Genomic DNA, 17502 nt, shown 5'->3' on the forward strand with positions numbered 1-17502 from the left:
AAATTAATACTTCAGCCGAGGCCGCCTCGTTCTCCGTCATTAGGGCACATTACAGGGCCACAATATACATCATTAAACTAGGCATAAACAATTCATTAAAAGGCAGTTAAGAAGACAAGCTAATGTCACTTCTCCCTGTGGTATTAATAGACTGTAAAATGGCAGAGGGTTAAGGCAAAAAGGATCATTCCGCAACGACTATCCAGTCACTCATCCTGACTAATGGCTCTGCTAGTTGTTGTGGATTCAGTAGACGAGCCTACTCCCCCCCCCACGCCTCCAACCCCAAATCACACTTAGACGACTCTCTTCTTAAGAAGCCCCAACATGATACAGCGGAGCAATTTCCATTTGTTTCGGCGGCAGTGGCGTGCTGTTCAATGAAGCTGAAGAATAAGAGAAAATAGAATATGAGCGAGTTAATGCCTTCGCAGCCACTTTGTTCTACAGTCAGACTGCTTACATCTCTGCTCCTACAGGATCAAAAATGAGTCACACACACTCAGTCATCAGCCTTCGGTTTATTTAAAACCTGGTGAAATTGAAGCACCGCATTTCATCGCGACAGAGACACACAATCTCTTTACACAACAGTGGCTTTCACGCTGCAGCGGAGGGAGCGCCGCTGCAGGTCCTCCCAGTTCATGGCACAAAGGTTGATCACATATCCAGAGTGGGAGAAGAGAGACTGCATATTCATTAGAGGAAGAAAAAAAGAAGCATAGGGCCACCTCAGAAAAATACACCAAACTGCATCACTGGTCAAACAGTGATGATCTGAGAGTGGTGCTCACTTTTTAAATAGTTTTGCCTTTGCAAATTAATGCTGTTGCAGATAGTTGCTGTACAAAGTATAACAGTGACAGTGTTTTTATTGTGGTGCAGTAGTTATTACTGACATAATTACATAATTACATGATAGCAGGTCTTCGAAATGAGAGCTTTACCTGGATAAATAACAATTTAAAAAAAAAACAACATCAAAATGTATTAAAAATTTGGGTGGGCTGGGCAAAACTGATGCATTAGTGAAAGGCCTGGTGTGCCATACTGTTACCACACCTGTTTATAACAAAACTGGAAATAAACCAAGTATTAATTTCCCACTCTTATGCAGCAATTTAACCATACCCACACCAATAACAAGACTGGAAGATCGATATGTGATTGACTTCTGCGCAGCCAGGACCGCTCTGGGTTTAGCCTAGCTCAGCACAGAGACTGGAAGCAGGAACAGAGTAGGAAGTCATTTTTAAGGTGTTTAGAAAGGTAATGACTGTAGCTGCAGAACGCAAATGTCGCTGCCATATTTATTTCTTAAAGCTTAAACAACTGGCAGATGGGAAAATATGTACATTCTCTAACATCGATCACTGAGCAAATCTGAATTTCAGTCTTTTTTACGTTTCTGGAGTATTTTGGGTTACCGGGGGGCAGGTTGCTGATTGGTCTGTAGGCCCGCGTGATTTGAGGTTTAGTGGACTAGCATTGCACAAACTAAGGTAAACTAAACTAAGGCAAAGACGTGCATTCACTCTTACTGCTAAGTCAGACTAAAGGCATGTTTTCAGTCTTTATGCTGAGCCAGGCTAAAAACACATTTCCACTTCATGTTAGGCTAGGGTAAAGGCATACTTTCAGTCTTAGTGCTAAGCTAGGCAAAATACCAAAAAACCCAAGAAACAGTTCCCCAAATTGTATATTACCATTTAAACATCCACCAATAATGAGTATAAATAACATTTTCATTGCCGAGGGAAATATAAATAAACCATTTTTTGCATATATAGCTCTATATTTTGCAATAATTAACATGGCTGATATAAGGTATATGGCACAGAAACTGGTCAAATATAGGTGTGAGACTGATGACGACCAGATTAATGTGTTATTACTTTGGTTGAAGGGCATTAAAAAAAAAAGAAAAAAAAAAAAAAAGCGAAGCACTTCACCACAATCTAAACCACTTGGACACAACATTCAAACAGGAGCATAAGGCACAAATATTGACTAGTAGCATGTGCTTCAACTAAAAATTCAAGTTTGTTTCAAACACAAAAATGCTCTTCAAGCACTTCTCCCACACTGCAGCCTTGGCTTCATATATTACAAAAAATAAATAATCAGCAGCAGTACATTTTTCATACAATTACTGCAACATTCAACACTCAATAAGCTCTGATTAACGTCTCTGTTACGCCAGTGCAAACTGACGATTTGTGTCACGTGTGTGTTTGTTGTGAGCAACACCAAAGCCCGGTAACCTTAAAGCTAACTCAAGTCTGGTGTTACTTTCTGTAAAGATGTCCTTTGTGCTGGTTTCTGGAGTAAAACATGTTTTTAAAAAAAGTGACATTTAATGAACATGAGATTATATATAGCCCCTGAGTTTGAGGACAAATACTGAGGTCACATATCGTACTTACACTCGTTACACGTTAACATTACGTCCTCGGCTTAATTTACAGCACTCCTTCTCAGCGGTGGAATTTGATCGGAGTGGGTTATGTAGTCGGCTGCAGTCAGACAGCAGTGACAGAACTCAACAGGAACGACAACAGAAACAGCACTAACATTATGACACTGCAGAGGGCCTGTCTTGCACTTTCAAAGAAGGTGTTCTGCATTTGCAGCTAATTTTAATGCCTGGGCCCAGCTCTCCAAGTTTCATGAAACTCAGCTTGTGTAAACTTGCTGACAGAAAAACAGCACTGAAAACACTCCCCCACCTGAGCTCTCACCTCGGCGGAGGAGCCAGTGACTTTCAAACTTGGGGAAACAAAACTTTAGCCTAAAGGCCCCAATTTGCCTACGCTGAAATGTTTACACAACCTATGAGGTCTGAACAAAACCAATTAGCAAGCACCCCGATTATTAACACTTTCTATTTCATTTAGTCCACTGAATTGTCTGATGTACTGTATACAGCCAAACACATTCAACTGCTTCAGCTGCAGATGACTTTCTCTACAGTATTCCAACAAAGGCCTCTAGTTAATAACTACCCCTGTATTTCTTACTTGTTAACACTCGGACTTAATATAGAATATTACTACATTCATCTGAAGTGTCTGATATGTGGTGACACATTAACAGCTGCCCAGGTAATACAGTTGGAAATTCTTTCATATTATCCTAGTAAAAATATTAACTGCTGGACCAAAAGCGCCTAACTGAGAGTTGGAGAGGAAAAGATTTTTAGATTTGTTTCATGTCATCTTAAATAAGATCTTCATTACTTCTCTGCGCTTTTATTTCAAAAGAGTCAGTGTGCATATCTTTTGAATTTGATGCCTTTAGGTGTTTTCTGTACTCCTGCAATTTTAGAGCATGTGGAAATGAAAACAATTTTTTTCCCCATTGATGGAAACATGCCATTGCTAAATCTCTAGTGCATGGACATTTAATGATGATCCTGCAGTTTGTAGCAACACATATTAACTTGTGATAGTCTCATTAAAGTAAAAAAATAAAAGAATAACACTAACCACAGTGCATTGCATCTAGTGCAGCTGTTTTCACCTTTAAAGCCCCTTTGAACACAACACCATCCACTATGATTCAATGAAAGTGAGTGAATGGTGATAAACACCACCGGAAAGACCTTCATGTACAAACCAGCCTGTTCATATTCCACAATCAAACAAGGCACTGACCAAGGCCCTGATATGTAGCTAATATTATTATGTGAAGTCCAGTAACAGGTAAGAATGCTTTGTGTTCCATTTGTTTTCCTAAAAAGATGCTTAAAAGAAGTTTTCTCTCAAATGTTGCTTTTTTCATGTGTGATTTCTAGTGGTAAGGCATATTTCCTTGCCGTTTGTTATCTGGCAATACATACTGTAAGTGCTGATTCATATTGTGGGAACATGTGGCAGCTTCACTGCAACAACCCTGATTTAAAAAACAAACAAACAAAACCCCCACCCAAAAATACAAGTGTCTTATGTTGTATAATCCTGCTCCTACAAATCTGTAGTCATTTAGGTTCACTAAATCAGTAAAGCCAGTAAAATCCTCCTCACCCAGTCCCACCGCTTTTTATACTGACCGCTAAAAGAAGATCTCGTCCGTGATACAAGCAGAGGCAGGTCTGCAATCTCCTCCTGCATCTGACCTGCCTCTGAATCACTCTGGGGCAGTATGTGCTGACCAGTACCTCCCTCCACTTGCTACATCTCAGTAGTGGGAAATGAGCCAATGCTGGGGTCACTGAGTGAAGCTTTTCTTGATGGCCACATTGGGGAAGAGGCCAGAGAGCTCCTGGACGATGCGCATGTCTATCTGTGAGCAGAAGGAGACGTCCAGGAGGACAAGCTGAGGACACGACTGGAGGAGTTTCTTCAGTGAGGCGGCGCTCACTGACCGTGTACCTGTCCGGCAGACGTATCACAACAGGGACACGCAGAAGGTGAAAAACACTTCACAAAAAACGCATAAAAAATAAAACAAAACACAGAGCTGTGAAATAAAAACAATGATATTTTTATGTCTGGCTACTTCTTAAAAAGGAAACTGCGTGTGTATTTTCTTTGTAAATGAAGTAAAGTTCCTCTCTGCCTGTTCACACAGATCATAGAGTCCAGACCAAAATCATTTGCACACCTTCCAGCGAGTCAACCACTGAAGCACATCTGAAATAACTAAAGAACTGACACATCAGCATAGCCTGACTAACACTGAAGCTACTGTGCTGTCAAAAACACCAACTTATGCAACTGGAACTAGAGTGTTACTGCTATGGTGTGCTGCTGTAACTTTGCTTACTGAGCACTACTGTATAGCAATATTAAGCTGATTATTTGAGTTTGTGTTCGAGGTTAACTTGAAGGTTTTTTTCACCCCTCAAATGCTACACTGGGAATGGGCCTGCTGTGAATATGATAAGTGAACGATGAGCTAAATCAAAAATGCAGTTGCCCAACTGACAAAGTCTCTTATAAAAAGTTAAGTTGTGGCTATGCTGCTCTGATGGGGAGCTTTATACACCAACGTGATGAAACATAAGTCATGACCGAATAACCACGAACTTGACACTCATTAACAAATGATTAATAAGGCAAACGTTTGTTTCCACATATGTGTGAGGGAGATCTTACCCAGAATGTCGAGATGCCTCAGACAGGGGCAGCTGGCTGCCAGCTCCTCTATGTCTGAGTCGCAGACGGTGCGGTTGGCAGTGAGGAAGAGCTTGCGCAGGCGTGGAAGGCTGCGGGCGAGGTGTTGGAAACATCCCGTACTGCTCTGCAGCGTGGGACACCAGCCCAGGTCCAGTTCCTCCAACATCCTGAGCAACAACAGAGCCAACAAGTAAACTGGGGTGACGCAAGGACAAATTTGGATATTCACAGAGAAACCATGCAGTGTCTCTAATGTGTAAGTGTTTTAACAAAAACAAAGCAATCGCAGAGGAAACTAACACCATTTCAGGTCCTGGACAATTTTACAACCAAAGATGTTATATGAGAAGAATCCTGAACTGAAAGCTATGAAAACTCCCCACCAAGCAAAAAGATGGTGGCAGGAGCAGAGAGGGGGGAGGAGCTTCCTGAAATCTTATTTTGGGGCAAAATTTGCACTTAAAAAAAAAAAAAAGAAGCTGTTATGAATGGTTATTTTGCACATGCCTGGAGTCCGCAGGTGTTATAAACAACAGTAGCTTCAAGTGACTACCTGCACCCTGAGACGAGCTCAGTCAGGCCTCGATCGGTCAGGTTTCTGCAACGCCACAGGTCCAGAGAGCACAGCGAGCGACAGCGAGTGGCCAGCATACTGGCTACAACATCATAGTCTTCGATCTGTAAGTGAGACAGGAGCATTTACTCTCTATACAATATGCAGCATTTGCAGCTCACAAGCAAGTTCCCAGAGGGACATTTGGACGATTCAGACCCGCTTTAATGTGCAAAACCACCCTCGTCGTATGCTGCAGTCGATTCAGATGTTATGATTTGTACACGTCGGTGTGAGCGATGTACGGGCAGAGGTGCTGTGATCTGTGCTCATCTACAACACTGTCACAGTCCCAGGCTTTTAAAAATGTGCCTTTAGGATAACGTAAAGGAAGATGATGCTGTCAGGATGAGTCAGTCAATAGTCTATCTAATATATTCTGAACAAACTTTTGAAATGCTGCGATAATAAAAAGCTGATAAGCGGCATCACCCGGCTTGTGGCTCGTAACCTCGCTTCCTCGAGAGAGCAAAAGAACAAAGCACTAACGCGGAATACTTTCACCGTAAAAAACAAAAACAAAATAGTCTTTCAGGAACTGATTTATGTTTGCGAGGCTGTTATTGTTCTTTGGTGTCAGGTAATGCTGGCCATATTTCATTGTTTCATCCAAAGATGAAAGCAAAGAAATGCAATTTAACAACTAAAAACAGCCCGAGCAGATAACTCAGCTACAAAAATGACAGCAAGAACATTTCTCAGAGTTAGCAGTGATGGATATTTAAACTCTGGCAGAGAGAGTCGCTGCCTTTATGCATTTCTCTTGCCAAATGTTGCATAACTTTATTTCTGATGATGACAGTTATGTCTTGAGAAAGACCACAAGAGGATTTTCTCATGTATTATATCAATATTTCCATCAAAGTCATTCAACTTTTTTTAGGGAGTTAAACACACACAGATGCCCCATCATTATCATCATGATACACTAAACATTTATTAAAATGCCTCATTAATAATTCTAAAAGATGTTAATAATAAAATGTATTGTACTTTAATATCATCATACATATCTGTCCACAACAGTTGCTGTATACCATTCCCCTCATATTCAATGAGCCATCATTAAAGGAGTAACAGGAGAATGACACCGCTCTCACAGAAGTCTACAACTACCAACCAATTATCTTATCTTAGCACAGACTGCACAAAGATTAGCCAGTGACCCCATGCCAACCACCGGCTGTTAGTGAAAAATGTGTATTCCCAGACTGGTTTTCAAGTGGTTGTTGGCATTTGCTGTCACTGGGTGAAATTGGTACTAAAGAGGTACACGGTGCTGCACTGAAAACTTCTTTGGCCCCCAGCAAGTTGCCATGGTTGACTGTAGTTTGCACGGAAGAAGCTTAATGTCACTGCTGTCTAAACATGGAGCAGTAGTGAAACTTGGTTTTGGTCTTAAGACGCACGTTTTTCCAGATCTCATTAGCGTTCTATGATTAGCGTTTGCAAATGGGTGTCTTCCATGCAAACACTAAGGTGAGCAATCGCAAAGAGTGCATGGTCAGCACCCTCTTTGCATCTGAATTCACTTGGCAACAGCCAGAAACCTCCAGTAATCACTCACTAACCAGTCAGGGTATACATATTTATCACTAGCCACTAGAGTATCCTAAATGGTGGCCAAATGGTGTCTAGGCCTGTGTGACTACAGCATTATGCAACAGTCACACTAAGAAAAACGGTGGTTGAGGTATGACCAAAATGATTGTGACCTTGTGCAATGACCTTGCAATCCTGTCACAGACAGGGACCAGGTCTTGACCACTCCCAGTCAGTTGCCATCTTCAAAGAGACTTTGGCGTGGCAAGATGGTGATAAGAGTGATTTGCCTATCAGTCTGTCAGCTGTGCTGTCAGCTTACTACTGAACTGGGTCAAGTTGGCAATTACATGCAATCATTTTGTGTTAATACAGTGATTAACTTGTGACAAACTGTCAACAATTGCAAATGTGTTGCAGTGTACATACTCAGAAATCAATATTAACTACTTACAGAGTCGAGCGAGAACCTCAGAAATTCAACAGAAGCAATTCCTCCAAAAATAGAGACCTTGCTGCTTCAGGACAGCGATTTAACTGCAATGTGATATACTGTAGGTGCTTAGCAAACCTTGACTTTATGTAGGAATATAACCAGAACGCACACAATTGGCCACCAGCTGACTGGCTCACACGCTGACTGCATTTTCAAACTGTTTGTGTTCATAAATTAAACATCATTTACTTGAAACCTTCACTAATCAGAGTGATTCCAGTGAGTTTGAATCAGGCCACCATTGTTTGCAGACAGGATGCCTTCCATCAGACAACCTGTGCGATCGCACAAGTGGGTACTGCAACTACTTGTAATCAGTTTTTAATGCAAAAAAACATTAAATTCAATTATATAAGCACAGATTTTTCCCAGTTACGATAAGATTGCTGTCCTACTTTTACTCCAGTGTGACTAAGCCATTTGCCAGGGATCACAGGGCTCTCTTTCATCTTCCTATCTGGCATCTTTTAGACAAGCTTCCAAAATGAAAGGTAATAGTTAAGATTGTAGCTTTCTTTGAAACTTCATATGTGTGCACATTCTCACCCTCACACAGCTCCCCAGGTTGAGGTGTCTTAGCTCTATGCAGAAAGTCAGAATGCTTAAGATGGCTGTTTGCTGTGGAGGAAAGGAGAGACGGAGACAGAGGTGCACAGGTGAAAACCAGGTAGGTAGAAGAAGCAAAAGAGATTTAAAACACCGGTAGCATCTTACCTGAGTGTAAATCTATATATAAGATAATTTAAAAGAATAGTAGCGGTAACAAATCCAGTCATGTCACCTAAAGTTCCCGTTTAAGTAACTTCCTGTCTGTTACCTGGCACACCCAGCACTTTCAGGATTAAAAGGTTTTTAATAAAGCACAGGAAACAATTTTTCCACCTCCTTGTGGAGTGAAAAAAGTGAAAACGGAGGCCTCTCGAGCAGCACTACAACTAGTATATGGAGATATCAGAATTCAGTGCTGCAACTGCCAACACATGCACCTCAGCGGTAGGAGAATGTGTCAGACATGAAAGTGAAAGCCTCTTGTCTGCGTGTGCGCGCGTGTGCTCGACTCGGTGTAAGGCATTTTTATAAGTGCCTCTCTCCCGTAAGCTAGCCATTTAATTAGAGCAGTGACAAGGTAATGACAGCTGAGATGTCAGGGCCTCAAACAGACACACGGCTCGCTCTGTCTGTCCGGGTGTAAACAACCTGCAGCACGCTGCCTGGCTCCACCGCAGAAACTCTACACTGTCTGTTGCCCACAACGTCACTCTGAAACATGACAAACACTAGAGAAACGCTGAGGTGCACCACCAAAACAAGGCACAGTGATATTACACATCAGACATGCCTGAGCTTGAATACATGCAATGTATATTCAACACCCTGTAGAATCAGAGTTTACTCAGTTCATCTTAAATCTTTCTTAAGGAGAAATCATTAGTTTTTACATTAAATGCACATTTTTGGGAAGTTTTGTTCAAACCTATACTATATGCATGTTTCAAGTGAAACAAAGGAGGTCATCAGATGATTAACTAAACACGAAAAAAATAAGATTAAAACATCTTTAAAACAAAATGATGATCTTTTTTTTTTATATTAGTTCAGTTACACAGGTGGACCTCAGACTTTATAAATGAGGAAAATGTGGTTTTAATTGCTTACAGATCCCCTATCACAGAAAAGTCATAAGTCATCAGTATGTTAATGCTGTAAAACCTGAGTTTCTGAAAGGGGGGAGGAGGCCAGTGGAGGCTGTTGGTAACAGTTCATGTGGCCTAGCAATGAAAGAGGTTATGACATGAGCTAAATCGGTTTGCACCAAGGCTTAGTGTAAGATAAAGGATTCGTTTGAACTGTGAATCATGCAAAACTACTCTAATACAGTCCAAGAATAAAAGTACAGAGTTGGCGATGAGCAGGTCCCCTTTAAGAAGATAAAAGCTGCCTCTGGCTGCTCTTTTATCTCAAGGGGTCGGCACAGTGGGCAGCTCCTCATGTTTGATTTGCCAGACGCCCTTTCTGATGCAAACCCAAAAGGCATTTTCTGCTTTATTAGATACAATTGATCAAATTCTGTTGCTTGAATATCAGGAAAAGTGACTAAATTCTCTGACCTTTCCACCGTGTGGAATCTACCTCTTGAAAATCTCTGACATTCTATATATTCAAAATACGAAAGATAATTCATTTTTTAAAAATCTTTTTGTAATTTTTTTATAACAGCTCAGCATCAATGGTGAATAAAACATTTTATACATTTAGAAAAAGGAGCAGTCTGCAAATTATAAACAGCCAGGGTATCGGATATATCATTAACCAAACAACAATTTGACCTGCTCTATATTTAAACAAGACAGATCGAAGTCCACGCGAATCACTCTGATTAGTTTCGCAGAGACACTGTTTGCAGCGCATACCTCTATCTTTGTTCGGTAAAGCACCAGCCTGCGGAGGCGTGTAAGTTTTGAGATGTGCGTGAAGGCCTGTGGGGGGAGACGATCACAGGAGGACAGGTTGAGCTCCTGGAGTCCAGGACAAGTCTGGGAGATGACCTCGAGACAGGCTTCGTTCAGGAAGTGGCAGCATGACATTTCCAGGCAGACCAGGCTGGGACCACAGGCCTTCATGAAACTAAGGCGGGAGATTGAGAGAAATGAGTGACAAGAGGCCAAAAACAAAAACGAACAAAAAAGCCATCAATTCCCCAGTAGTCCTTCATCCTCTTCTTAATTTATTTTTCAATCAGTTACAGAAGAATGTGTAAACTGATTTTCTTTGTTTCAGTATGCTCCTCCTTGAAAAAGTGCTTTTACTTCTATTGCTACTTTCCAAGGTCATTTCCCTGTTTGCTGCCATTCGTGGCCCGCTGATAGTCTGACCTGCTGAAGCCCGTCAGGGTAAGGGCTCCACGGTTGCCGGTCCAGGACAGGTTGAGCCTCTGGAGGAGGGTGCAGCGGCTCTGCAGGTGTCCCAGGGAGGCGTCACTCAGCCGGGCCCAGTAAGGCTGCAGACTCAGCTGGGTGTACTGTAGCGGGTCACAGCAGTGCTGGTGCAGCAGCTTACAGCTCTGGGCCAGACGGCAGAGGTCTGGCAGGGTCAGGTGGCTCAGTATCAGCTGGATGAGCTGTGGACGGGAGTCGGGGGAGAGGGGTTAAGATAGGAGACGAGGAGAGGAGAGGAGAGGAGAGGAGAAATGGTAAGATACGAGGAGGGTGAGAGACAAGACATGTTTGGTCTTGTAAGAAAACATAAGCAGAAAATAACACATAATAGAGAACATTAAAGAATAGTGGAACCTAGCAGAGAAGAGAAAATAGTTCAGTGTAGAGTGGAGAATGTTAATTGCGTCCCCTCTGTCAGGCAGATCTAAATAGTGGTTATCTGGGAGACACAGCACCGATAGCAGGATCAGCGGTGAGCCGGCTTGTTTTGCACCGCATTCGTGTGTCTCTCAAAGAGAAAGAATGGTTGTGCGTGTGTGTGTCACAGTGGATTAACAATACACTGTGTTCAAGCTGGTATCAGCTGACAGATAATAGCTATATTGTGTTTCTGAAACAAACACACAGCGGTTGTGAAGACTGCTGTTAATGGCAGTGGTTTGGATAGGAGATAAGAGAACAACTATCAAGAGTACTGCTGGTGTTTTGAAGCTCGCCTCAGACAACATGATACATCTGTATGGCATGAAAATGACTGTCTGTGAGTGCGAGATCAAGAAAGTGCCAGAATGGTTCAACCCGCAGTGTTCGTGTGTGACACGTTTTTTTTATTTTTTACAACAACAACAAAAAAGTGCACGTGTGCACACATGCTGAGCACATATAATAAGGAAAAAACTTGATGTGCATAAGGAAAGCTTTAAAACACTTCAAATAATCAGCGTTGCAAATGTTTTGTGTGCAGAGAAATGACTGCAGCACCTTCAACCTATATGTAAGACTAGTGCATGCGACTGGAACATCTTCAAAAAAGAAATTTTAGATATTGCAACTTTCAGGCAGTAATTGTAGAAGTAATGAGGGCGGCAGCTGAGGAGTCAGGTTGGATCTCTGTGCTTGTCAAAATAGGAAGAGTGTGATAGGGAATGGTTAAACCTAATATTTATTAAAGAGGTACTGATCGAAAATACTCCTGTCTGTACCACTAAGCAAACAAGATCACATCTGAAAAATAAAATTTAAAAATGCAGTTTTATTTCATTGTGCGTATCTAAACTTTCAACCCAGGCTTGGATGACGCAAGCCTTCTGATTTGTTATTAAGGACTGTAATCACCTCATATGGCAGTTTGTCAAAGTAGCCATTTCCTGTCCTCTGGTGCTTGCCATCTCCTTGCCTGAAAGGACCTCCCACATCAGACAGCTCCTCTTCGCTGTCGCTCAGGTCACTGATGTCGATGATGGGCATTTTATAGAGAGCCAGCATAGGCCTCTCTTTTACCCCACGCAGGATAACAGCATCCAGTTCGGTGTAATAGTCCAGCAAAGAGCTGTTCACCTCTAGACGCAACAGGTTGGTTGGGAAGCCGATATGCTTTATTTTAGGGGAAAACTGGCGAGCCTGTGGAGTCAGCACCTTGGTGGGCTCACCAGACCACAACACCTCCCACCTGGACAACACAAAACATGTGCAAATATAAAAATAACATTCTTTAACCTATATAATGCTATTAAGACTACTTTGCACTACTCTAGGTACTCGTTGAAAGCAGCAGGAAAATACAGTCCTAACAATGTTCTTAAGCCTGTGTGTGGCATTGTGCACAACAGTGTTTGCCTCTTTATCTTAACATATTTCTAATAAGCAGAGACAGACGGATTTGCCCATATATGTTGTCGGATATGCCCCCATATGAAAACTGTCTTTATTACAGTAAAAAAAATTTTTAAAGCTGTGCGGTGTAACTTGTAAATTATGTTTTTACATAGCTTAGCAAGCAGAGCAGTTTTCCCTCTGTTGTTTGCAGTACTATCAGTACTTTATGCAACACATGTTCACAGGTTGTGAAACACATTGGAAAGTTACTAAATAACAACCCCATCATTGTCTGTTTTCAATATAAATCAAACATACAAATCAGGCATTTATAGTATTCTAAAGACTAATGATATAGTGATATCAAAACTTTACACTCTCTAAAAATCTGTATCAGGTCCAAAACTCCAGTGTTGATAAGATAAGATAAGATAGAACTTTATTAATCCCTCGGGTGGGTTCCTCTGGGAAATACAGAGACAAATATAAATAAAATATACAAAGGGGATAAATAGAATAAATAGGAATAAAAATAGAAATACAAGTGAATTGCACATTTCAAGTATTGAGGTCTATTGCACCATTGACTATTTACAAAAAGTATTGCACAAGGTATTGTACAGTGAGGTGAAGAGGCACTACAGCTTAGTTGTTCCCCTCTCCTCCTTTGTCCTCCTGATCATGCACTCTTAAATAGTGGGACTACTTTGAATGGCTTTTAGCAGCTGACCACATCCATATTCCATCAGAATTGTATACCCTGACTTCTGTCTCACTTCTTTTTTTGCTGGCTCCCTGTGTGTCTCAGTGGACATACAAATAATCCTTACAAGCCAGAGGTTGAGGCTTCAGAGTAAAAGCTGATACTCTGCTCTCTATGGTGTCAATGACAATGTACCCCATTTAGTAATCTTTGCTCTACACGTTTTTTAAAAAAATGTTTTCAATGAAAGGGGCAGCCAATCAGAGGAAAGCAGGCTTGTGGGGGAGGGGATTCTATGACTTGTTTCGGACAGTAATGAACTGAGACACTGCACCAAGAGCAGGACCAAGGCAACATAAGGCAACACCTAACACGAGGCAGTAAACACCAAGCTAAAGCTGTAAAAAGTGAATAAAGATCCAGGCAAATCTTAAGACTTTATACAATTTTATCAGTTTAGTTTTTTCTAATCAAGGTAGCCTAAATCATTTATCTGCATGCAAACATGGCTAAATATGATTCAGTGCTCTCCTATACATAATACTGCGTCTTCAAGTCGGAACTAAGAAATTAAAAAAAGCTCAGTCTCTGCATATATGCAGCTCCACTGTGCAGTGTGACTCCCTTGACAATTAGCAGTTAGTGCTATAGCAGGTAGATTGTTGAAGAAATCATCTAATCATCTAATCTTCGTGATAAAGAATTGTAATAAGCTAATCCCATTGCATCCTCTGCCAGGTTTCTGGTAGTTTTCTGGTGGAAATTCTGGCCAAGCAGTACTTTACTCCATGAAATGCCAACTGGATTTTATCCAAACACTGAAGCCTTGTTATGTAATCGAAAACTGTGCAATTTACTGGTATTGTAAAGTTTTAGAAATGGCATAGTGTGGAGGAACTATTGTTACCTGACATCAGTAGGCGGATTCTGGGTGAAAGGATTATGAGAGCAGGCCAGGATCTGGACGATGGCTCCAGGGTAATAGGTCTCAAACACCTCCACTGCTGTCGGGTAGACGGGCTCCTCAAAGCCTAGCTCAATGTAATCCTTACTGTAGAAGCCTTTAGGAGTGCGACGAAAAGGCAGCGGAGCACTGGCACACTGTTCCCACCACGTCCCATAAGTTCTGAATACAGCTGTCTGGGTGAAGTCCCCTGAGCTGGGGTAGACGTTAGGCACCCCTGCCAGGTTCCACATGGTGTAAGACATGCTATTCTCACTGCCATAGTGGGAGCTGAAGTCCAAAACCTCTTTGGCGTACTGCTCCACCTCCACACTGACTGGCAGTACCGCTCTCTGGCCAGATTCCACAGCCCGTCGACTGGTCAGAGCCTCGCCTCGAGTTCCACTCCTGGAGCGCCGCCGCAGACAGATATAGTAAAACATGCTCAACAGGGTTAACATAGGGAACTCTGGGACTGATGGGGGCAGTGGGGAGAAACGGAGTAGGAGGATAACCCTCCACCTACGGGTAGAACATTATCTCAAGCGCTGGGGATGAACAAAGCGCAGGCTAGAAGGCTGGCTGCATGCATGACCTGTGGGTTAGGCAGAGACAAACAAGAGTGAGAAGAGCAAGACAGCAGGTCTAAGACACCACAGAGGGACCAATTTCTGCTTGGTCCCGATATAAACTTGATCATTTTGGATATCTGAATCCTAAATTTAAATGAAAATAGCAAGAAGCAAAAATACATTTTTGGCTGAATATAAATTGAAGGATTGTAAAACCAAAACAAAACAAAAAAACGTTCCATGTGGAGAAAGCGCTACTTTATGTTGTGCATGATTATACTAATAAATAATCAATACATTCAATACATTTCTTTGGGGTTGTCATAAAAAAAGACCTGCTTTCAACATAAGGTTTTTACATAACAGGACAAAAGATAAAATCATCCACCCTGTAGCAGGTCTTAAAATCAGATAAATGCAAGGTCAGGAGAACAACATCACATGACATATGACGCATCCCTACTCATTTAACAAAAATTAAGCCAAAAATACAGAAGCAGTGTGTGAAAGACTAAGCACATGCCTGGTTTCAGCAGCTTTTAGAGCCCTAATCATCACCCATCCACCGCCATGCATTACTGGCAAATATCTCCATATTAGCTCGTCTGTTTAAAGGACACTGTTCTAGAAGTCTTGTGCTTTGTTCAGATGTAACTTTGCAAATCTAAGCTGAGCTGCCATGTGTTGTTTTTTTTTTTTAGAAAGAAGAGATTTTCTCCTGAAATCCTTCTAAACAAGCCATACTTCTTCCAATTGTACCATCAAGCACAGTCTGACCTTGGGATGCATCTGCTGGGAGATACACTCCAGGGAAAATTGGCAACGGTCTTCAATGTTTTTGCACTTTTTTTCCCCCACTTAGAATGATAGACTTCAAATTGTTTGGAAATGGTCTTTTAACCCTTCCCAGATTGATGGACAGCAACAGTTGTTTCTCCAAGCTCACTGCTGATGTATTTCCTCTCTAGCATTGTGTTAACACATACCTGGCTTGTCCGTACCAGTAACCTCCCAGAGCTTCTGCTTTTTCATTTGTTAAACAAATAATGATGTTGTGCAATATGTAAAATGTTGTTGGTTATCTGAGGTTATATTTGTTTAAAAGGTAAGACTTACTAAGAACCATGTTTTGCAATTTGTGCTGATATAAAAAATTACGTTAATTAAAAGACAGGCAGCTTCTTCTTACCATGACTATACATGTATACTTACTTTTACATTTTGATGCTTTCTTGTAGACAAATGATTCATTTTTACACATTGACAAATTACAGCAAGAAGCTGGATCTAATTTCTAGCGATTTCTTCACTATTTTAACCACTTTGACACTTTCTGAGAAGAAGACTTGCTTATTTAATGAATACTTATTCTGCAAACAAACCAAGCACTTCTGCAGCTGCCAATCTTCGAAAGGTATAGCCTTGTACCGCTGCTTGCGTGTGGCATTTCTTCATAACTACATGCGGTAGTTTGTGGTTAAATGAAACACGGCAAGACATTTATCAAACCAAAATGCAAACTGTAGAGGTTAAATCCATGTTAACGCTTGACACCATCAGAAATCGCTAGCACTGACTACAATATTCAGGTTTCAAGACATCCTGGTACTTAATGGTGCCTGGTAGCCGCAAATCAAGAGTGGCTACATGATACCAGAAACTTCTGGGTCTGGTGCCTGACACTCCTGCCTCACAGGTTTTCAGTATCACAGATTGACCCAGCTGTAGGCTGCAGTGAGCAGTACACGTTTGCCAGGGACATCCTGTGCTTATGTGTAAACAAACAAGTAGCCCTACAAGCAATAACAGGACACGAGTCCCCACCAACCCTATATTAACCGCCTTTAACATTAAAAAACAATTACATTAAAGCCAGTGATGTTTAGACAACAACCACGTTTTGATAAAACTAAAATATTAGCTTTAACTGTACACATGAAATACTAATAATACTGTAAAAAAATACTACAGTTCTGACAATAATGTGGCCTTATTAATACTGTACGGGAAGAGAAAAGGAAGTGTAGCGTTTTCTGTCTTGCCAATGTAACCTTTGATATTTCATTGTGCATTTGAAGCTAGCTAAACTAGCCCTCCAACCTTGCTACCTTTGAAGGCATTTCGACATTACATTAGGTAAACGAATTCTGACATACGTAAGCGTACTTTAAGCCAGCTGCCAGGAAGAAACTGTCTTTTCCCAAGTCCTTGTTCAATAAACTGAGCAGTCTCCCACAGCTAGTGCTGTCAGTGTTAGCTAACGATAAATAGTTAGTGTTAGGTAGGCAGCTAGCTAGCAGACACAGGCTGAGCTGTCAAAACATGAACTGTTAGCTTCCGTAATGGTTGCTGTGCAAAAACCGAGCGATCAAAGAGGACAAAATTTACAGTGAACGTAGATCAATGAATCCACTGACGAGGAAAAACTCTCTTCCTTCCATAGCCGTTCACAAAGATTTCAACAATCAAACATTCTTGACGTTTACCTTGTGTTGCCTTCAAGTAACAGTCGGCCAATGCATTAACTCAGAGAGCGCACAGCACAGTCAGCGACATAATCTGGGTAACCCTTCATCTTTGTGTGTTTTAAGTATTAGAGAAGTATCAGTATTATTACTACCACTACACGAGTTATTTCTACAAAACACGATGCACTGGGGCGAGGCTCCAGGGGGAAAGTAATGCAATTTGGAAGACTGCTGCTTTTTTCTCTTTATCATTGCACCAGTGCGGCACTAAATAATTGACTGTGTTCAAATGTC

The 17502-nt window shown here is 41.4% G+C and overlaps 1 protein-coding gene across 5 annotated transcripts; it reads right to left on the reverse strand.

Moving 5' to 3' along the window:
• Positions 1–501: 501 nt before the first annotated feature.
• fbxl4 (F-box and leucine-rich repeat protein 4) lies at positions 502–17279 on the reverse strand. Of its 5 annotated transcripts, none has more exons than XM_085366178.1 (9): positions 17227–17279; positions 14133–14763; positions 12043–12376; positions 10645–10889; positions 10183–10396; positions 8318–8389; positions 5674–5798; positions 5100–5287; positions 502–4373 (listed from the first exon to the last, which is right to left on the reverse strand). In XM_085366178.1, the coding sequence occupies exons 2-9, from the start codon at positions 14627–14629 to the stop codon at positions 4210–4212; spliced, it is 1839 nt and encodes a 612-aa protein (XP_085222304.1). In that variant the 5' UTR covers positions 14630–14763; positions 17227–17279; the 3' UTR covers positions 502–4209. The 5 variants fall into 5 exon arrangements, with proteins under 5 accessions (XP_085222304.1, XP_085222302.1, XP_085222306.1 ...); XM_085366176.1 differs by lacking the exon at positions 17227–17279 and adding an exon at positions 17129–17215; XM_085366180.1 differs by lacking the exon at positions 17227–17279 and adding an exon at positions 16907–17118.
• Between the last annotated feature and the right edge of the window lie 223 nt (positions 17280–17502).

This window comes from Diplotaxodon limnothrissa, linkage group LG11 (genome assembly GCF_057381915.1).
Source record: "Diplotaxodon limnothrissa isolate DT_005_m linkage group LG11, D_limnothrissa_male_GT1.1, whole genome shotgun sequence".
NCBI classification, from domain to species: Eukaryota; Metazoa; Chordata; class Actinopteri; order Cichliformes; family Cichlidae; genus Diplotaxodon; species Diplotaxodon limnothrissa.